The 22,040-nt window shown below is 44.2% G+C and overlaps 1 protein-coding gene across 1 annotated transcript; it reads right to left on the reverse strand.

The window, feature by feature from the left end:
- Positions 1-1,676: 1,676 nt before the first annotated feature.
- PLA1A (phospholipase A1 member A) lies at positions 1,677-19,445 on the reverse strand. Its single transcript, XM_009873347.1, has 11 exons — positions 19,373-19,445; positions 17,370-17,571; positions 15,421-15,598; positions 13,906-14,014; positions 10,587-10,688; positions 9,656-9,745; positions 8,640-8,807; positions 7,481-7,570; positions 6,930-7,038; positions 3,064-3,228; positions 1,677-1,761 (listed from the first exon to the last, which is right to left on the reverse strand). Exons 1-11 carry the CDS (start codon positions 19,443-19,445, stop codon positions 1,677-1,679), a joined length of 1,371 nt encoding a protein of 456 aa, XP_009871649.1.
- Positions 19,446-22,040: the final 2,595 nt, after the last annotated feature.

Raw genomic sequence — 22,040 nt, forward strand, 5'->3', positions numbered from 1 at the left:
CTGCACCATTGGGATCTGGCACTCTTGCTGAGGTCTGGAGAGGCCTCTGAAGTGGGGGGGTGTGTGAGATCCACGGCGTACACAGCTCTTTGCACTACTTGCCTTTGCTGTCACCCCAGGGCAGAAGAATGGGGCTCCCCGGGGCTCATGGTAATGAGGATCATCGTGGTAGTGTTTGTCACCATGTTTTGTTGCCGCATTTTTGCTTCAGCCTGATCCCATTGCCCTTCACAGCTAGGAAATGTCTCCGGCGAATTAACATGAGAACTGCTGCAAAAGACCCAAAATGCACAATGAAATTGTGTCCATCTGTCATGGTGCTTTACACACTGGAATGAAGCGGTGGACCAGGCTGGGCTGAATTACACACTGCCCTTCACAGGTATTTGCTGAGGTTATATGCCAGTCTTCAAGATGAAACTCCATGGAAACTCTTCAGTCACAGCACACTGCATCTTTGTCAGGTTGTCAGAGCACAGCTCTGACTCCATCCTGAGTGTGTGCTGGAGATGGTGATTGTTAGCTCACTTTCCAAAGAGCCCAAAAGCTTGGTTGTGAGCTGAAGGCAGGAGCTAATTCTGCACTGACACTGTCTATTGAAGCAGTAGTGACAGCTCATACCAAATGACTGAGGCTTCTTCATTGCAGAAATACCTTTAGCTTGTGTCTCTCTCCTGACCATGGTGTTCCAGTGAAGGCAGTCCAGGGAACTAGGGAAAATGGTCTAAAGAATATGTCATTTGTGAGCAGAATTGATGAGAGACTCATCTCTTTAATTTGCATGTGCATCAAGGTAGTGGAAAAGGTGTGGATGGGTGAGGGCTGTTTCTGTGTACGTGTATCTCATGTTGTAATCTTCAACCAGTTCTTTCCAGACATCAGCTACTTTTCTAGGCCTGAAAGGCCATGCTGAATTCCTGGGACTGAGCTGTGTTAGGTCGCCCTGTAGCTACAATGCTCCATCCTCCTCCTATTACCTTCTATCCTGGGCAGTTGGTCAAAGCAGTGCAAAACAGTACCGTGTTCCTGGTGTCTGTTTCACTGTATGTAAGCTTCAAAGAGAACAAGGCAACAGCCAGAAGAGCTGCTCCAGGCCTGTCAGGGAAGGAGATCCATTCTGATTATTTAGCAGGAGAGATAACATGAAATCCATAGGTTTTCTTTCTGAAAGTGTCTTGTAGATGGGACTAGTGAGTTTCTCATTGAAGCATTGGCTAAGAAAGACTCCTTCCTGTGCCAGACCTGAACCACGCCATTTCCCCTTGCTGAGGAAAAAAAATTAGCTCTCACCTTTAGTGTGAAGTATCTCAGGATACTTTAATATGAAACACAAATGAATCAGCCTAATGGTCCTGTTGTAAGAAGAGTGATATTCTCGCCTTTCGCACCGATCCAAACTTTGAGATTACATGACTTGCCTGTCTCAATTTCTGGTACAGAACCTATGAGATAAATGTCCCAATCCAGTCTTTTAACTGAGAAGTCTTGATGTAACCAGTCAACGTTGTACTCACCGATCTGCCACATGCTTATTTTTCTTGACTTTCTGTCTCTAATGCAGGAAGTAAATAACCCATTCAGTTTTATGGTGAAAGTATCACCTGTGAGCAGAGAGCAGCAATAGGTTTTGGGCTCCTTTCTGATTCTGGGAATGCCTGCATGGTCTGAAAGCATTGCTAGGTACAAGTAGTGGGAAGGTCATGGGAGATGTCTGTGTTGCCAGGGAGGGTGAGGTTCCAGGGCAGGCATGACATTGTCCGGCTGTGGGAAGAGTACAGAGAAGTCAGGCTTGGCATCAGAAGGTGGAGGTTGCTATCTTAACACAGAGGCCAGCAAGCTGCTGATGGACCTTGTGCTGCTTGCAAAGGTCTGATGAACAGGGTGCTGTACCCTAGGGGTGCATATGGGGTTGTGTATTTCACCTTTCCATTGCCCTCTTCTAGCAGTGCCATTGTTGCTCTGAGTGTTCCCAGTTTAGGTATAAGAGCACATTTGTGAACCTGCGCCACTCTCTAGCGTTCTACCTCCATCACAGCCCAGTGCTTCCAGGGGTGCAGGTTAGCACACCTTTAAGGCAATGTGCTGTGCTGTCCCATTTGTAAGTGATAAAAAGCCACATATCTGCACATCCATCCTGATTTTGGAGTGCTTTGCTCTGCAAAACATGCTAGTAAGGAATAGTCCTTATGCTCAAGGAAGTGCCCAGTATTTATATAGGAATACCTCTTTTTTTTCCCTATCTGGGCCTACTGGATATATTTTTACTGCCTTGTGCTTAGTCTCCTTACTGCCCATCTGAATGGAATTTGAATGTGTGCCCTTCTGGTATTCCCTGCCTTGGAGTACCCACTAGCTTACTTCAGTCTGGAGCCAACGCAAGAGTCAGCTCAGAAGCAACATAAACAGTTTAATGTGTCAGTATAGGCACAGCTATTTTGCCATGCCTGCAAGAACTTTGGATCTGCAAAATTCCTGACAGGAATATTGAATTATGGAGAAGACCATTATCTCTTTCAGGATGAGGAGCTGGCTAGTTCTACTCTGGGTAAGGTAATTATGGCTGAAGGCATATACTTTACAATGCCTGGCCTAGAAAATGCCAAAATGGTTGTCTTTAGCCTTAGTGCTTTATAAACCTGTGCAGTATAAGAAGCAGAAACGTATTACTGGTGTTCTATTGTCTCATCCTGAAAAATGTTTGACTTGTTTCAGATGGGAGCCCATTGTAAACAGTGGAAGATGGAGAGACCAAGCAAGGACAAAAGGAATAAATTCTAGTTAATACAAACTTTTGCCATGACTTGTGACCTAAACATCTTCAAGGTGATGTGAGTCACAGCCATTTTCCTTCCATGGCACAACACTTTTATCTGGAGGAAGAACTGTAGAAAACTCCTGGAAAACTCCCTTGCTAGTTTTTTTCTCTCATGGGTACAATATTTACATACGGATAGAGAGGTGATGGGAGATGTCTTTACATGTTTATCTAAACAGGATAGAGACCAAACCGCAGGGTGTGTCCATGTTTTCAGTGGATCCCTTTAAGATATTCTTGTGACTTACTTGCTATTGAGAGGCAGTGGGGCTGCGCAGAACTTGCCCACAATGGATGATTCATCCTTCTTCCAAAAGTGACTCTGGGGGAGATACTTCAGTGTCATACTCTTTATCTGGCAGAGAGGAACTCTGTGGGCCAGCAGGTGTTTGCCCATCTCCTGGTCCTTAGGTCTGCAAGGCAAGGTGAGAGATATGATAGAGAACATTCAATCAACCTGCAGATGCAGGCTGTATGCAAATATGTTGAAACACTGCACAAACCTGGGGTGGTTTTGTGAAGTGCTTGCATAATAAAATGGAGTGATAACTTTCATCTGTCAGAACAGAGCATGGCACAAGAGTCTTACTTTCTGTCTTTCCATGTTTTATCTCTGTAGTTGGGAATATTTCTCTATAAATATCCTTCCTTCCATTGCACGATTACAACAACTCCTCTTGCTATTCCACATAGATTAAAACACTGCCCAGATTGCTGCAGAGAGGTACATGGTAGACAAGATCAACATCTGTGAAACTGTGAATGGCACAGGTGGGGGTTGGTTGTTTGCCATTTCTTCCAGTACATGAACTAGGGTTCATCAAAGAAAGCTAAGAGGTAGCAGACTCAAAAAGTTGCACACTGCACAGGGTACCATTCCTTTTAAGCTGTTAAAATCCTTGCTGTGGGATATTGTGGAGGCTAGAAAGTTTATATGACTGTACATGTCACAGAAGGAGGACTGGACAAGTTTGTGGAAGACAAAAGCTGATAAGGGCAAAGATACCACCTTTGGTTCTGAAAATCCCTGAGTCGCAGTCAGACACCGGGAAACTATTTGCGGAAGTATTGCTACATGCTTACACTGCCTCTTTTATACTCTTCTCTAGGTATTTGCTTTTGACCATGTGGAAGGTGGGATGCTTGGATAGATGGATGTTTGTCTGTCTCTATGCTCTTACCAAGGTAACATGAACTGAGTAATGCCAGAAGTTCGGTAAATGGCCAGCGACTAGAACCCAGTCAGTCGTGTGGTACAAAGGAGTGCTGCCCAGTCATGTTATGTAGATGTGACACCTCCCCTCTGTGGAGTCCATCCAATGGGCCTTCCTATGCTTGATCTGCTTGGCACTTCTAAGAGCCTGGAGATCAGTGATTTCCTTGTACTCATGAACAATGTGGGAGCTGACTTAGTGCAAAGCCAGAGAAACTAGGGTGACTGACTGATCAGAAATGTGATGGCAGGGAAAGGGGAGAGGTGACAAAAAGCTCAGGAAGAGCCTACAATTCTGCTAACCAACCCAGGAGTGAGCTGACAGCTGCATTCAGCATCCTCCTAGGCCAGAGTGGCCGACCTGAACCTGTATATCCAGTCCTTCTCTTAGACTGCAGTGGCAGATGCTAGAGGTTTTGTGTGTCTGTGTCTGGCTTGAAGCTGCCAAATATAGGAAGCATAATGAAGTTATGGTTATAAAGGTGAATAATGGCAGCAAATGGAAAGCAAGCAGAGGGGAGGCCATCTCTCTAGTGCATATTATCCATGGCCAGGATCCAACCCTGCCCTAGGATAGAGGAACAGAGGAAGCAGGTTGAAGGAAGTCACTTCTGGGACTGACATTTGGTCGAACCCCACTCAGCCTTTGGATGGAGGTAGGACGCTAGCTCGCTTCAGAATTATATTTTCTTGGATATGGGGAATGATGTCATGTGGTATATAAGCAATGGCAATGCAGCTGGGAAGTGTGCTGTGTAACAAGCTCCTTGCTCTGTTAGCCCTATGGCAGCTGTGGGGCTTGGCGACGTGTCTCTTGGGGCACTCTAAGTAACGTGTGGTGTAACGGCATCCTGAGCAGTGAGATTGGAATTGGTGTTTGAGAGAGGGAAGAGAAGGGCAATGTGAGGCAAGACACAACCGTGCGAGCCACTTGCTGAAGGCATGAGACTGGCTAAGCACTCCGAAGTCCCTGTGCACTTCTGGGGAATTGCAGGGTGATATGCATGTCAGATCACCTGAAATAATTCAGTAATCAATCAGATTTTTGAAATATCTTTGCACTCCTGTACTGAGGTGGCTGTTTTAGACTGGACTGGCACAATTTTCCCCCAAAAGCTATCAGATAATAGCTGTAGAAGATAAGAAACTGAGTTCTGTAGAAAAAAAAATAATTTAGAAATCAGTTCCTGTTGTTTGTATCAGAGCATTAATTGCTTAATTAGCCTTTATTTAAAAAAAAAAAAAAGGAAAAATGTGAGAATCTGTGTTTACATGCCCATTCAGCACTCTGACCTTGACTGCACTGAAGGGCTGAGCTTTGCCCAGGGCAGGAAACTTGCTTTGCACTGTGCTACATTGTGAATTAAAAGGGATATCTTAAATTTTATACTCTCAAATCTGTAGGTTTATTGCTGTAAGCAAATTTTTCAGTTTAGCCTTGTGCTTCTTAGGAAGGCACTTAAATGAAGCACAGCTGCTCTTCTCTGAGGGTAGGAGTATCTCTGGATAGGTTACTCTGCTGTAATTCTACAGTCTCATTAAAACTTGAGGGTATAGCAAAGCCTCGGGATTGCCTGCCTGTTTCACTTCCCCAGGCAGCCTTTCTCTCCAGTGCCCACATGCTTTCTACTGGACACTTACCAAACCCTGTGCTCGACAACTGCAAAACGAAGTGCATGTCTTTCTGAGCAGATCAAGGGCTCTGACTTGACCTGGGTGTTAGCATTTCCTCCCTCCTGCATCTTTGGAAAAGGCAGATCTGGCTTCCAAGCTGGGGAGGGGTTGAGTAGACTGAGCTCCACCAGGGTGGAGTATGAACTCCAAATTGCAGTGTCTGGCTGGAAACCTGTGACCAACAGCTATGTCATGCTGGAGAGCACCCTAGAGCATGGCTTCCCCTTCACTGGTTCTCAATCTTACCTCCTGGTGCCCAGGACTGAAGCAGCAACACAGTTAGCTTCAGGTCAAAATGTTTTGGCTTAGCAGCAAGGACTGTGTGGGAGCCAATGCTGGAACCCCTCTGATCCTAGAAGAGCTGGCTGGAGCTCTTTAGCAGCCTGTTTTTCTGCTTCCTGAGGCAGCCAGCAGCATGTGCTAGTAGTGTTGTCTACATTGTGGTGCACAGACCACAGCAGTGGGCAGGAAGGTGTAGGAAGAAGTGAGGAAGACTTCTGGGGAAATTCTCTGTGGTGTGGAGATCCCCGTGTAGCAAGGGCTGTGGAACAGGAGTCTGAGTGCGGTCCTTTAAGTTAGATACAATTTGGAGGAAGGTGGTGCCTTCAAGCGAGATCTGCCTGTCTGCACATGTGGTCTTGGTTCCCTGCCCCCTGCCTCCTACAATGGGAGCCTGGGTGCTTTGCTGCATTACTGCAGAGGCAACAAACCACTGAACACATTCCTGACTGTGCCGGAATGCACAGGTCTCCTTTTTGCAACTACTGTCCTCTTGGGCATCGAGAGCAATGTCTAAGCCACCAAGCTGAATGGTGGGGAACCTCTGGTGGTTGGGGTCTTGCATCTCTGTCTGGCAGAATAGAGCTGATAACTATCTGATGGTGATTTCTGTTTGAATTGGCACCAGATGAAGGTATGGTGTAGAAAAGGAACCAACTTAGCGACACAGAAGTGTGCAATTTTTGGGATTCCAGGGTATAGCTACTGCTTTGTCCACTCAGAGGAGTGGTGGACTTAGCCAGGGTTACTGAGTAATGGTAGCACATGCTTGATTTTTGAGAGCATTTAATGTAAATGTGCAGGGACTCAGGAAGACAGGTTGTGGCTCATCACAGAGTGACTGCACTCAGGGAGATAGGCTATTGTCGTGCAGTTCCTGGACTGGTATAAACATCCTTACACATGAAGCTGGCATAAAACAGGCCAGAAGCATGCACTGTCACTCACATAGTGATCTTTGCTGTGTCCTTGGTGCTGTTGCTGAAGAAAGTGACCTCAATGCTGGTGACCATGCTTCTCTTCTTCTGCAAGTGGAACTCAACCAGGCTGTGATGAACTAAGAAAGAGGCAAAATATGTGGGAGTGAGGGCAAGTACTATCTCTTGGACCTACCCCAGCCAAAAGAAGGCCTCTAGCACTCATTCCCTGGCCTCACCAGCAGAAGGAAGATGAAACAGATGTAAGAAACTAGCCTCTAGGCAGGAGAGGCATGGTGGACAGGTCTGCATAGTCCCATGTAAACAGACGGGCATTTTCACTACTCTTTACTTCAGCCCTGAAGCCATGTGGCTGTCTTATGCCAGGGCTGTGCCCACACTAATAAACTCATTGGAAAGGGCCTTATGGGGCAGATGTGCAGGATCATTGTCTCAGACCATCTGGGCTACAATAGCTGATTCTGAGAGGGATGGTGGGTTTTAATTACCTGGCCTCCTCAGATAAACTGCCTCGTTTGGTCAATCCCCTTCTGACTCATTTTTTTTCTCATTGCTACTTACCACAGAATGGGTCTGAGGGACTGGTCATTAAATAAACTTTCACTTCTCTGGGCAGCTTTCTCATGCTCACACCAGCCTGCTCCAACAGGCCTGCAGGAGGAAATAAAGCCAGTGCAGAGAAAGTCATGAATGACCCAGAACACAAATATAATTGGTCCTAACTCACCTCCACTGACACACCACCCCCTGCCCCAACTCCATGGCTTTGGAGGACAGACCCTTTCTTTATATCAGTGCAAAACAGAGAAAGTACATGTTTGTGGTGTCTGTTTGACAGGTTAACATCCCCTTAGAAAACCTATTCTGGCTAACTCAGGTAATCATCATCAGAGTACCTCTTGGTGGCTTTCTTTCATTCCTCTGCTAACAAACTGTCATGGGTTGCACCTATGCAAAATAAGCAGGACTTATAAGACTACCAAGTCAGGAAACTTAGTGCAGGTGTAAATGACAATGCAAACACAAGGTTCTGGGAAACTGGATTTCTGGACCAAGTAAGAAAACCACCATAACTTGAGGCACCTGTACTGCTGACAAGGTGGCTTCGTGAGATGGGGAAGGAGTGGCTGATCTGAGAGCTCCTATACCAGAGAGACCTTTCCTTATATTCCTCTGGTACTAGACTGAAAATAGCACCAGAGGACACTTCTCTTTGTGCCACAGCCCAGTTTCAGAAGCCTAAAAGAGGCAACTATTACCTCTCCCAGTCCAGGGAGCTCATCTTTGGGGTGGCCATTACACCCCATGGGGAATTTATGAGAAGGAAGTGACACAGCAACAGTGAGTAGTTTGTAGAAGTATGGGACTTCAGGCTTGGGCCAAAATTTTCAGCTACTTCTCTAAACAAGACACTTTTGGACCTAATTTCCCACTTGTTAGGCAGGTCATTCTGGAGACTACCTTCCGACTCATTTGTGGGCCCTATGAAATGTTTAAAGTTCAGAAATGTTCAAGACGTTGGTGTTCTACCTTAGGCAACATAAGAGCTTTTAGAGCGTTTCTATAGAAGCTTGAAAACTAAACAGCTTTTAACTATTCCCAGAGAGATCCGAAGCAAATCCTGCTTGGAGAAATGTGAACTGGGTACTGTGCTCTGCACTGACACCCATCAGGAATGTATTGTCATCTGCTCCAGAAAGGTCTCACGCTGGTACTGTACCTATTCTGGGACAGGAGAACAGGAAGGGGTCAACGCAGTCCAGGCAATGACCGTTTAAAAAATCTTGATGGCTTGCACAGGGGAACGCCATGAATGGACAGGAATGTTTCAAGGCACTGACATAGAGATGTACTGCCCTCATGTGATCACAGATCAGATACTCATAGCCTGCAAGAAAAAATGCACTCAGAGAAAAGCATCCATGAGTCTTTCAGTTGGTTTCAGTCTTTCTGTGTGTTGTCAAGGAGCTGAGAGCCAAGAAACACTGATTCTGCAGTGATCCTCTTCCCATTAATAACATTTTGCAGAGCATCTCTGTGACTACAAGCCCAGATCTCATTGCAACAGGAGTTATGCAGAAAGTTAGTCCCAGACTAACTTCAGAAGAGGAGGGACCACGGGGCTTGCCATGTCTCCATGAGTGTGCTTTTCATGAGGTCCCAAGCTCTCTGCAAGGGGGTACCTACACTGGGACTCCAGCTATGGGAAGTGAGGTACCATAGGTGTCCTCTGTAACATGACCCTCAATGCAGCTGGCTTGTCTAGAACTTATTTTAATATTTATCTACACTATTTACTGTGTAAATTCCTATTCTCTAGAAGGAAAGGGCAGTAATCATACAAGTTTTCTAAGTATAGACACCTCTTGCAGCGTGAAAACAAAAAGGAACTTTTGTGAGTAGTATCTAAGAACCTTTCTAGCAAAGGTTTTTTTTGTCCATACAAATTCTGTCAATGCTAGGGTTTTGGCTCATACAGAAGTGTCACCAAAATCATGGCTTTTGACAGCAATGCTGCCAGGACACTTGACCTGTGTGTGATTTTTAATTTCATATGCTTGTTGTACTGCTGAGAGATGTGGGCCATGGATCGCTGCTGCCATGTGTCTTTACAAACATGTGTTGTCTTGCTTTGATGTCTGCCCTGACTGTAGCAGGAGCTGGCTGCTAAACAACATTCTCATAGGCTGATAATTAGCTGTGAAAGCCCTTTTCTTGGTCACAGAGTGTTCTTACCTGCAGAGATGAATCGGGGGCATCCTGGCTGATCTTTGCCTCCATTGACGAAATAGTCTATGTGGCCTACAGGAATTCGGATCCCAAAATCTGAAAGGAGGTGAAATGCTACTTCATTCTTACACTTAGCTTTTCTGTAAGCTTTACCCTACATGGTGTTTGATAGCCCTCAATAACTGATTGAACATTAGTAGTGCTGGACCTAGCTCCAGTGTTGGAGACAGTGAGCACAGATTTCCTGTTCCTACATGCCTGCAGGTTTGCTGCATGAAGCAGAGTGCTCCAGGCCCTGCCAGCAACATGACTGGGAGCTGTGGCTTAATCACCAGCTCTGTGACTCAGATTTTCAATTCTCTATAAAGGAGAACAAAACTGACCACAACCTAAATTGGAAATTATGAGGCATGATCAAAAATTATGTTGGCAGAGATTTTTGTGACCTCCAGGCAAGAAGTGTGACTCTTGGTGAGGGACCAGATTATTATCTAGCACAGGTTCTTCCTAGATAGACCCTAAGTGGTTTAGAAAAGTTACTGTATTGTCAAAACAGCTCTTGGTTTGACTGTTACTTTCCACCAGCACTCACAGTGGCACCGTTCTTATATCCCATGTGAGACCAGACATGTAAATTCCTTCCAGGTGGTAAATACCACACTAAGCTGATGCCATACAAACTCAATCTGCTGTAGCAGAATTAAGAAAGCAATATATGCTGGAAGGTTGCCCTCTATCTAATCTTTACCTATCTGATGCTGCGGAGTGCTCTGGGATACAGATACCTGCCAGTGAATTCATTGTTAAAGCCTACCTAATCAAGAAACATCCTCAGAGGGAACCTGGACTCACGGTAATCTGGCTTAATACGCTCCTTAGCAATAATCATGGCAGGAGGAATGGAACCATGGGCCCAAGAAGATGGAAGCCAGCTTACTGTCAGCATCGGTATGAATGGCTTCCACGAAGAGGGCATCCCCAGGATCCAGGCGTTCCTCAGGGCTGGCTCTGGTGTACTTAGGGCCTGCGGGATCCAGGCCTGTAACAAAATCAAATGCCTCAACAAGAAATGCTCTTCAGCCCCTCCCTTTCTTATTTCTGGACCAGTTATTTTATTCAAAATTTTAAAAATGTTGCTAGGCTGAAGTGATTAATTATTCCCAGGTCGTTCTCATTACGCTCCAGAATGGCTTCTGCCCCCGTTAACTTCCACTACAGCTTCCATACCTTGTCCTCCACTGCTCCACTCCCCTTCAGCAGTTTTGTACCTTAAGTTTCTAGGCTATAAAGCCATGACTGAGCTTCAAATAGCTCTGACAGAATGGATGCCGTGCCTTTTGGATTTTTGGTGAAAACAAACACAATACCTTCCTTAATTGTACTGTTATCCGTATTAACACTACAGTCTGAGATACGTCACTGAAGATCATTGGTTAGGCGATGAATTCAGCATCCCAGGCGTTAACCAATCCAAGCATTACAAAATTTTGATACTATCAAACATCCTTAAAATAAGGAGGCTTCTGAGCCATCTCCCCACAAATAAAATTGACTCTTTAAGCATCCATCTATATTTTTACCTAAAACTTTCTCATAGAACAAATTCTGGGGAGTCAAAGGAGTACAGAAAATTATCCTCGCCAGTACCAAGGAACAGATCAAAGATATTTTGTTGTTGCTGTTGTTGTGGCTTGCCTTTTGTAGAAAAGTAATATCACGATTTTTTTTCACTCCACAGGCAACAATAGTTTAAAAAGCAGCTCTGCTCCACATGCCACTTAGCTGGCCAGTTTCATTGCCTTGGATTTAGTCCCATTAATTCTCTATGGAGAAGGGAATATCAACAATATACAAACTTTGGCATCTGCATTTATGAAGGGGGAGGGAAGGTGGAAAAGGGAAAGAAGAGAAAGAATTCTTTCCTATTTTTTTCTAAATAAAAGCTAATGATGAGACAAGCGATCAGAAGAATTTACTGCTTTAAATTTTCTTTTGTGTTCTTTACTAACGAATACAAAAGCCTGAGAGGTTTCCCAGCCACTTCTAGAGACAAAGTTTTAATTAAAGCATTTACAAGATACTGAAAAGTGTTAGTCAGTGTAGCTTAAAGTTCTTCCTGAGGAGAAAGAAACATCTAATATGTGTTAATAATAGCTCTGAGGTAAGCATATTTCTATCCTCTATTCTTTGCGCCTACCTCCTCCAAGCATAAGTTGCATAAACTTCGTTGAGATGTATATCCTCAGCGGCTAAGAAAACTATTCACTGAAGCTATACTGCATGCAATTGAATTCCCATTTTTTTTTTCATTTCCTCTGCAAGTATTGAAACAAATTATTCTTCAGCAATTTTTGATATGGGCTGTTCATTCCAGTTCCTGTACCATTTGCTTTCCTGCACAGGGAAGTATCCAGAGGAACAAGTATGAGTTAAAGAAACTCACTTCCCAAAAATAAAGTTTGTGCTCTGGTCTCCAAGACTCACTCTGATTTTGCTCCACAGCTCTTTTTAAGGTGATTGAAAGCACTTCAGCAATTTATGGCTCTGGAATCACATTCCTCTGTGTGTGTATGCATGTATGTGAGGAGGCAGGAGGTGAGACCAGACATATCTTGGATTTAATTCCACCTGTCTTTAGGCTCCTAAGTGTGAATTGGATCCTGTAATGCCTAGTGTGCCTGTGAAATCATAGGACAATCAAGAGTGTAGGAAAAGGTTTGTCTGCCAGCAGAGTTAAAAATTAATGGAATAAATAACTCTATAGAGCTTTTATTGCATATAGTTAGCATAAAGCGAAAGAATCTCTGAAGTTCATTGCCATGGTTTCCTGGGAAAGTGTCTGCTTCTGATCATAAAATCTTGGTGCAGGAAAGTGGTTACTCCAAGAACCTTCTAATGTAAACTTAAATTCTCAGCTTAAAAAAGGGCCTTGGCATGAAACTCAACTACTGTTAAGAAATGCCTGTATTTCATGCAGTGTAGGTAGCTGTGTCATTTGAAGGCTGAACCAAAATTTCTCTGGGTCACCCTGCCAAGTGTGCAGTGAAACCTTCCTTGAGGACAGCTCTGTGAGACAGACCAGCATGGGCTGAGGCAGACTGGGAGCTACAGTCACTCTGCTGGAGCCTTTATGCCTGTTATTTCTTGGTGGCAACTTCACTCCTATCAAAATGAATCTCCATCCCTGGGGATTCCCACAGCTTGACAAGACCCTCAGCAACTGATTTAGAAGGCAGTCCTGATTTAGGGATGTGCTTGTGTATGTGGTGGTAACTAGAGACCTTCTGAGGTCCCTTCTTACCTAAATCGTTCTGTGACTCTATTCATGTTCCATACCTAAAGGCTGACAAGACCCTGAGCAAACGAAAAAGCTCTAAATGCTATGATCAGCGTTTGACCATCTGTAATTCCCCCACTGCAACCTCTTCCTCACTCCCAGAAGTCTGGCTTTCTGTGTTTAAGGTCAGCTCTGATTTGGTACAGCTGGGTGGCCTTAGACCAGCCAACTGTGAAAACAGCTGACTTGTGGGAGAAAAAGGTAAGAAGCCTCACCTGGAGCCTCCCGGGACTGGCCCAGGCTCTTTCCTTTAGTCTTTGCCTGAACTATGTTGAAGGGATGCCATGCTCAGCCCTGTGTCTCGCTGGTCTCGCTTTTATTTTGCAAACTAGACTTCCTGGCTCAACCTTGGGCTTGCCTCACAGCTACAGGCTTATGTGGTGATCACTGGACTGTGGATGACCCTAGTTCCTGTCACTGGACTTGCTCTGCTCCTTTTGCCCTGGTACAGTAGGACTGTGTCTCTTGTCAGTGAGGCTACTGCCCCTGCCTACCTTGTTGTTCCTCTTGGTTCTCAGCTCACATTTTCCTGCAAAGCAGCTCACCTTTCTTGTTTCCCCACAACATCATGCATTGTGGGGTTTAATTTTAAAATCCACAGAGGTATACTGTAAAGTTGGAGCAAAGCATGTGAGTATTGTGCGTTTTCTTCAGTCAAGAGCCCTCGTATTCTTAGAAGCTGGCACCAATTTGAAAAGTGAAGCAGAGGTGGAAGGACCCTTTTGCAAATACATGCTTTCTTTTGGTGTTGTGAAAGAGACTAGTGGCTGGAAAGGCATTTTCAGGCTCTTCTGAAGATAGGAAGAAGCTTATAAGCTTGGATCTTATGCAATTAAAAGACCACTATGGGTGACTCCCCTTCCTCACTCTTTCATTCTCTCCCCTGAAGAGCAGGTGAGGACCCAAGACTTTTATGTACCTGTTATCCGTCCCAGCTGACCGCCATGGAAGTGTCCCACCAAGCCCCCAACATGTGCACCGAGGCTTACCCCAATGATGTGGATGGATGTCCCTGAGATTCCCAGGGCCTGCAAATTGATGTTAATACACATTAATATTTCTGTAACAGAAAGGTGAAATACCCTGTCACAACCCACACAGCAGCTCTGTAACTCTTCCAGTACAGGATTGCTTTTGAGGTGTGTGGTGGAAAACCAAATAGATGTGGGAACAATTGGTATTGCCCTTTCTATTTTTCAGTCTTTCTTCAGGTCCACAGATGCAAAGCCAACCCTAGCCAGGTCAGTCAGGTTTTCCTGTTCATAACTACATAGCCAGCAGTGTCTCTTTCCACAACTTGCTTCAGACTGAATTTCTCTCTCTCAGCTCAGCGACCCATGTTCACCAGGTGAATAACCCTTTTCTTAGAGGAATTTTTTCCCCACTTTTATACCACCAGTGTACCAGTATCCTGATTAGTATTTTAAGTTTATATTTTCAGGTATTAAGGATTTATCCATGGGCTGAACTGCCAGGTAAAACACAGTCAGTTAGACCTGATGTGAGATGTCCCCATCTACAGGCATTTAGCTGCCTGCAGGATAGTCTACATGATGCAGTAACATATAATAGGAGAACATATGATGCATGAGAGTGTGGGGGCAAGATGAAAAATCCTTTGAAATGCATGAGGCCACATCCTTGAGCAGTACTGAGGCTTATGAGGAGAGAACATAGTCTTCTGTGGTGTAATGTTGCAGGAGAGGCTGGACAGAAAAAGTCCTTAAGTAGCTGGAGAAGAGCTCAGCACGGACACCGAATGATCAGTTGGAACACTGTTCAGATCAGTCATTTGTTCGCTGCATCACATTCCTCTCCCCCTCCACCCCATCCTTCTAATGACACAGAGACTCCAAGGGTTGCCGTGTTTCTGGGTAGAAATATGCAGCTGTGCACAACGTGGTGCATAGGCAGAGAACTCCCATGCTGTGCAGCCTGGGCCTGCAGCACAAACGTTAAACGCAAGTGTTGTTCAGCTGTGCTATGCATGACTGAACTGTGACACATCTGGGGATTTCCAGCTACTGGGAAATATACCTGAAACCCAGAGTAAATATAAAATAGTCTCACGCCCCGCCCTCCAGTTCACTGGACAGAATTTCTGGGCAGAAGAAGGCTGTCCAGTGAAGCATGGACGTGAGGAAACCCAGGGCATCCTTCAGGTTTGACCTGGGCTAGAGAGGCAGCTGACAACTGTGATGTTTTTCCAGAAAATGTCAGAACTCAAGAAAAAGAAGAAAAAAATGCTCAAGCCTGGACTGAGAGAGAGAGGGGAAAAAGAAATCTCTTTAGTCCTGCACAGCACTGTCTGGAATAAAGGGCCTGCTTATCCAGCTCCTGGAGGCAGCAGGTTGAGACTAGTTCTCTGGGTTGTTTGCATGAATTATTTTCTCTAGCTATGTTCCTCTGGCACTGGAAACGCACAGTAGCTTACCAGGAGCTTGCTGATGAATTGTGAGATGGAGAGGGCCAGCTGGGTGACATTTTCCACCGCGGAGGGATAAGCTCCTGTAGACCCATAAACCCAGTCTACTGCGATCACGTTCACCTGGCTTGTGTGCAGTATGGCATGGACAAGCCCTTCAATCCAGGAAGGTTTGGTACCCAAAGCCCTGCAGAGTCATCAGAAACAAGTATATTGGGTGTCTTCCAAAGCAGGGCGCATGGCAATATGTTGTTCACTGATGCTGGAGCTTCATATGTCTCAGACAAGGCTGCCAGACAGTTGCTGAAAGTTTTTTCTGGTGCCAGACACCCACACCTGGCATTTCTTTGCGGTGGTGTAGTAACACTTTCCAGAATGGAAACTAGGTATTTTAATGAATGAGATAACATTTGCAGCGCTCAGACTGAGATCTCAGTCTTTCTGTGGCATTTCAGTTAGCCACCACAGCAGGAACACTTGGATCCTGCCCTTCTACCAACTGGGAGGAAGACCTTAGGCAAATCACCTAGTCTTTCACTGCTCTGTTTCCTCATATGTAGACAATTGAAAAAAATAAAAATCTATACCCAAAGATTCAAGGAAAATTGAGGAGGCTATGCCCTACCCAGTTCCCCTAATACAACCTGGTGAGGAGTGTGCTATGTCACATGAGGGCAACAGCTGGTTTTCTGAAAAGATCCTGCAACATCTGTAGTTTCATCATCATCGTCTGTGCACTTTCTGTTTAGGTGTTTGCACATAGAATCATAGAATTGTCAGGGTTGGAAGGGACCTTAAAGATCATCTCGTTCCAACCCCCTGCCATGGGCAGGGACATCCCCCACTAGATCAGGCTGCTCAGAGCCCCATCCAGCCTGGCCTTAAAAACTTCCAGGGATGGGGCTTCCAGCACCTCTCTGGGCAACCTGTGCCAGTGTCTCACCACCCTCATGGGGAAGAACTTCCTAGTGTCTGATCTGAACGGATCCATCTCCAGCTTTAATCCACTCCCTCTAGTCCTGTCACTATCCGACATCCTAAAAAGCCCCTCACCAGCTTTCTTGTGGGCCCCACTAAGATACTGGAAGGCCACAGTAAGGTCTCCTCGGAGCCTTCTTTTCTGCAGACTGAACCACCCCAACTCTCTCAGTCTGTCTTCACAGGAGAGGTGCTCCAGCCCTCTGATCATCCTCGTGGCCCTTCTCTGGACATGCTCCAGCACATCCATATATTTCTTGTATTGTGGGCATATAATGTTATATGGTCACACCCAGCCGAAAAATGTAGTAAAATAAGCTTGCAGAATGGTGACAGCTTAAAAAAAAGCCCAGCTCAAATGCCTTCAATAATAGAAGTACCATGTGTCTGGCAGGAATCCTAAACGGATGACTAATCCAGGCTGTTGATAAATCAGGACATGAGCTCCAAGAAGACATTTTAAAGGGACAAGAATCTTGAAGGAAAGAATTCTTAAATAAAAAGGTTGAAGGAAGGAAGGAAAGAGGTAGTGGAGGAAAGAAATAGAAGAGAAGGATCAAGGGAGAAGGAAGACAGGGAGGAAGGAAGGAAGGAAGGACAGACAGACAGGTGGGCGGACAGCAGGACAGTGGTTTTAATTTCCTAACTTTTTTAGGCTCCAAAAAGCGTGAAACGCACAAAATAGCCCTCTGGTTCCAAACTAAAGGACTTCAAGTTGTGTTGTAATGAGAGTTGTTAGCAGCATTTTCCATGCCTTTGGACCACAAACAGCCTGCCAGATAATTCCCAGGTCCAGTTTGGGGCTGAGCACTGCAGACGACTCTTAGCAGGTGACTTGCAGGCAGCCACTCCACCGGAAAGAATAAGAAGGTCATGCAAGTAGGAGGTTTCTGTGCCAACCCCACCCAGTTCTTGGGAATGCCCCAGCAGTGTTTAATTTCCCAGTAAAAACTTCATCACAGTGCTCTTCTTTCTCTCACCTGAAGCCATGGATTATGATCTTGGTTTCCAGGCTGTTGTTGAAGCTGGAGTTCTTGATGCCATCCTCGGGTAAAATCAGTTCCCCACAGCTGGGATTTGAAGAGGTGAACAGAAGAAACTGGACTTTAAGCTTCCTGCCCTGAAGGAAATTTGCTGTTTGGAAGTCAGTGCAGTTATGCCCTGAGAGTCTGTCTGTATTCCCTGCAATGAGAGGGAGTGAATAGCATATTTACTCCATGTCTGTGCAACAGGGGGAAAAAAAAAAAGGCAAAAAGAAAAAAGCAGCTCATTCTAATTCATTAGGAAAATGAAGGTAGCAATCTTGCTTCTAATGATAAAGATTAAAAGGGTAGAACATAAATTAAGATCAGCCTGTTCTGATATTTTATCTGTCTAATAAAGCTGTTTCTGGTCTTTAATGGAATTCCAGCTGGGGAAGATAACTGTGGTGTCATGGTAGCTTTGACTCCTGAGAGTTATTTTACCAAGATGTGAATGTTATTCTGCTGGGGTTTTTTCCCAAAACCGTTACACACACCAGCTGCTAAGTACGTTTATGAGTCGGCTATTAGATCATTCAAAAAGTGGTTACCAACAGGTAGTCACCACTGAACGGGGATATTTCTGTACAAATTCTGGTAGGCTTAACAGAACGTACAAGTCTAATTGACAATTGTATCAAAAATCCAGAAGTGAATACAAGAGCGCTGATGACAAAATATGAGAATACTGATACAAAATGTGTTGATGAACATTTCCCAATTGATTCATTTAGTGGATGAAAATGCTTTTTGGGAAGGAAAAGGCAGCCACTGGAAGGCACTTTGGTCTAGACAGCAAAATAAAAAAAAATTAAAAAATTTTCAAACCGGTAGCTAGTAAAAAACTGAGCCAGAAAGCAAGCATAAATGTTTAGCAGAATATATGGCTAGCAGTATGTATAGCTACATTACCCACTCCCTCTTTCGTTATTTTAGAGGAGTGGCTGGTATTTTGGAAGGCTTATTAAAAATAAGGTGTTGGATGTGCTGAAAGACTAATAGGGTAAAATATATTGACCTGTGATGAGCCAAAAGCCAAATAATTGATTAAATGATCCCGTATGACCTAAAAAGTGTTATTTCATGAACTGGCATAGCTGCATCCTGCTGCCAAGACAATGCCCGCATGTTCCTATTTCTGGCCCAGAGGAAGCGAAACACCCTTGAATCTGCACGTACAATAAAATAAAAATAAAATCATACATCCAGCTTCCTGACTGCTGGCTGTTCCCTTAGAAGATACTTTATACTAGCTAGGCAGAACATGGCCTAAGGGTCAGCACAAAGAAGTGAAATTCAACATTCAGATTCCCCCTTGTGGAAGGTGACTATCCCTTAGTGTTTTTTATTTTGGACTTCTTGTGTGCTGAAAGTAAGCAAGGGAGAGGTGTTTTCTGAGATCCAAATGAAGAAAAACCACAGCTCATGAGCCAGCTTAACTAGCAAGGATGTGTTCAGTGGAAGCACGGCGCGTGTCAGAAATGGCGTAAGACGAGGGAGATCATGAGTAAGAGTAAGGCAGGAGGTGCACTGCTGTGAAGCTGCAGACAATGTGGGACTGTAGCAAGGATCACAAAAGCCATTTCATTGACAGTACAATTAAAGAAAGAAATGAAAGTGTGGCATCTGTCTATTTTCTCTCAGCTGCTGCAGCTTAGACTTGCTAAACTTTCAAAGAAGGAGATGCCAGTGCTAGAGGTCAAGTGGTTCGTCATCTGCTTCCCTACCCTCCAGAGTAAACCCGGATCATTCTTTTAGATAAGGTTTATAGAATTAAATCACAGAGACTGATTGAATCAAAGCATGGGAGAAGAAAGGACCGTTCTTGCACTACCCTTTCTCCTGGCACCTAACTAGATTACAGCAAGGACCTCTCAACACAGGTTGTTTAGGAAAAACTGAATTCAGACCCTGCTATGTAAAACTTTCACTCCCTCGCCAGGCAATCATGTTGTTCTTACCTGCTTGCGCTGAGCTGAGCAGCAAGAGGACAGCAAGAGCAACGAGTGGCTTTCTCTTTGGATCCTCAACCATCTTCCTGTTAGTCCACTACAAGTACAAGAAATGCACAGGGAAAAACAGCCGTGGTAGGTTGCCTGACCAGCTTGACTCTGTTAATAATCAACCAGACTGTGCTGTTTTGGGGGAAAAAAGGGTACTGCTCTTATTTAACCATTAGCCAAAGCCTGTGTCAGCAGAAGGCTTCACTGACCGTTTGGCTGAAAAGATCCTGATATCCCTTTCCTCCTCACCTCTCCTTCCTCAGGCCAAACTTCTGATTTCAAAAATCAGCTAGTGAAACCCAGTCCCAGCAAGTGACAGTGTTACAGTGCTTTATCCTTGCCATCTAGACGTGACTGCCAGATTCTGACTAGGGACACTGATTTGTCACAAGGCTTCACAGTAAGTCCAAGCCTTGCATCTCTGTGTTTTCCTCTTGCGTTGTTGTCCCTTTTCTGTACTTCTGCTTTTGATCAGATCCCTGTAGCTGCTAAAATATGGTATATGATATGGTCTAGGGGTGAACCTGCAAGTAAGGTTAATGGTTGGTTCACATTTCCTGCACTTCAGATACTACAGGAAATAAAGGATGATCTCAGTAATGGCACCAATATCATAAACATGTAAATACTTCAAACTGATTTTTGAATTTAAAACAGATGGAGAAGCGTAAGCGCACAACCAAATGTGTATCCAGGAGTGTGGCACATGACATTCATGAGACAGTGGTACCATCTCCCTGGCACATCTGCTTCCTAAGTCTCACTGGTGTGTGTTGGTCCTTCTTGCAGAAGAACAAGGTGTATTTGCTCTTGACTGTGTCAAACGGCAAGAAGGGTAACAAGTGAAGAAGTATTTTCTGTCCAGGCACTATTTCACAGCTGTTTTATTTGAGCAACAAAATGAAGGAATTGCCTCAGTTTGATCAGAAAGATGAGCAAAGGCCTTGCCAATAGCATCAGATATTATTTTTCTTTACAGTTATTGTCAAGAGGAGTCATTTACTTCCCCTAGTTTGCTCCAGACAAAGGCTTTGGAGCTGTTTTAGGCAGAATAGCTTTTATATTTCCAAGTCACTTCTGAGATAAATTTCTGCAATTCTCAGAGGGAAGTAGGCCAGCACTAGTAGCCTAGCTTGGAGGGCACTGAAGCTCTGCTCCATCTGCATCCTCTCACAGACACATCTACAGGTACATTCTGATCCTGAAACACTCGGCTTCACGATCAAGCTGGCTTACTGTCAGAGAAGCAGGTTCTTAGTGTCTCTTCAAACACGTGACTGAGTTCGTCTACCCAGTCAATTTTCCCATATTGAAAGCTGCAATACACATAGCCATCTCCTGGCTTTCAGCCCACTCCTCATCTTCCCAAACCCAGCTCTACACTCACATTGATTCACAGATTGTAAGACAAAAGCCTGTAGACTGCAACGGACCCACTCCTTCTTCATTACACCCACAAATTCCACTGATCTGCATAATCTTTCAATCGAGAAAGAAGGAATTAAACTTGTGAAACATACCAGTGACCTTTCCACACAAGCCTCCATAGTAACAGCGTAACTGTGAAAATGACATATTTCTTAGACTAAAACAAGTTGGAGCACCTAAAGAAAACCAGCAAATGCTTCTTTCTGGTTTTCATTTAAAATAATGCTAATAAGCTCAACACTTTTTAGCAGGATGCAATGGTTACTCTTTGCCAAGCTCTATGGAAATTTTGAAAACCAATATAATATAAGGCAGGCACCAGTATTACAGCCTTAGAGTAAAACAAACTTGCGGCCAAGATATGTGGATATGACTTAGTTTTGCACTCATATGTGTAATTGCAGAGTTGTTAAAACAACATCCTGGCACACTAAAAAAAACCCCAGCATCTTCAAGATATTGAAAATTCTGTTTCCTGAGCAGTGTTTTTGTTTGTTTGTTTTTATTTTTGTTTTGTTTTTTCTTTCTGTAATCTTAGATGTAGTAATTCCAGAAATTTTTTTTTTGGTTATATAAGCACACTGTGGTGGTCCCTCATGCAAACAGCAAAGGTCACTCCGTTCCTCTATGCTTAAAATGCTATTACCAGTAAAATTATTTTGGTATGAAGAGTTTTCCTTTTTTTTTGTTTGTGAACTTAATTACTGTGTAACTGCAGTTATATTAGTTTGGAAACTAAATGTTGATGGCACATATTTTACTTCCCAATGGGAGTGTTTGTAATGGCAATAGCAACACTGTTGCCAAGACTTTCAAACCAGGTTAGATTTCTTTTAACACTTCCTTAGACTATGTGATCAGGAAGCATGGTGTGATTCACTTGAGAATGAGTGAGGGATAATTAAAACAAGCAAACTTGGTTTTATGCACAAATTCTTTGCATTAAAGAAATTAAAAGACTTCATGCTGCCTGCAAATGCTGAAAGTGCCCAACTCAGCTGAAAATGTCTCCCCACCCACAAAGCAACAGCTGGCAGAGGTATATTATATAAGCACTGCAAATGCCCAATAGCCAAATGGAAATTCGATCACAGGAAAATTCACTTAGTCTGGAAAACTTTGTTAATACCAGAAACAAGGTAGCAGTGTGTGACCCTGAGGAAAACTGAGTATGGGTTAAGCAAATGACAACTATATT

Source organism: Apaloderma vittatum, unplaced genomic scaffold (genome assembly GCF_000703405.1).
Source record: "Apaloderma vittatum isolate BGI_N311 unplaced genomic scaffold, ASM70340v1 scaffold7327, whole genome shotgun sequence".
In the NCBI taxonomy this organism is placed as follows: Eukaryota; Metazoa; Chordata; class Aves; order Trogoniformes; family Trogonidae; genus Apaloderma; species Apaloderma vittatum.

Excerpts from the sequence above, each read along its gene's own strand:
- PLA1A (XM_009873347.1), bottom strand. The coding sequence starts at position 19,445 with ATGGTTGAGGATCCAAAGAGAAAGCCACTCGTTGCTCTTGCTGTCCTC. Across the intron at positions 7,571-8,639 it reads GTTCTCCTGTCCCAGAATAG|GCCTGTTGGAGCAGGCTGGT; the intron begins GTACAGTACCAG and ends TTCCTCCTGCAG. Across the intron at positions 1,762-3,063 it reads CCACTGCCTCTCAATAGCAA|CCGGACAATGTCATGCCTGC; the intron begins GTAAGTCACAAG and ends CTCTTCCCACAG.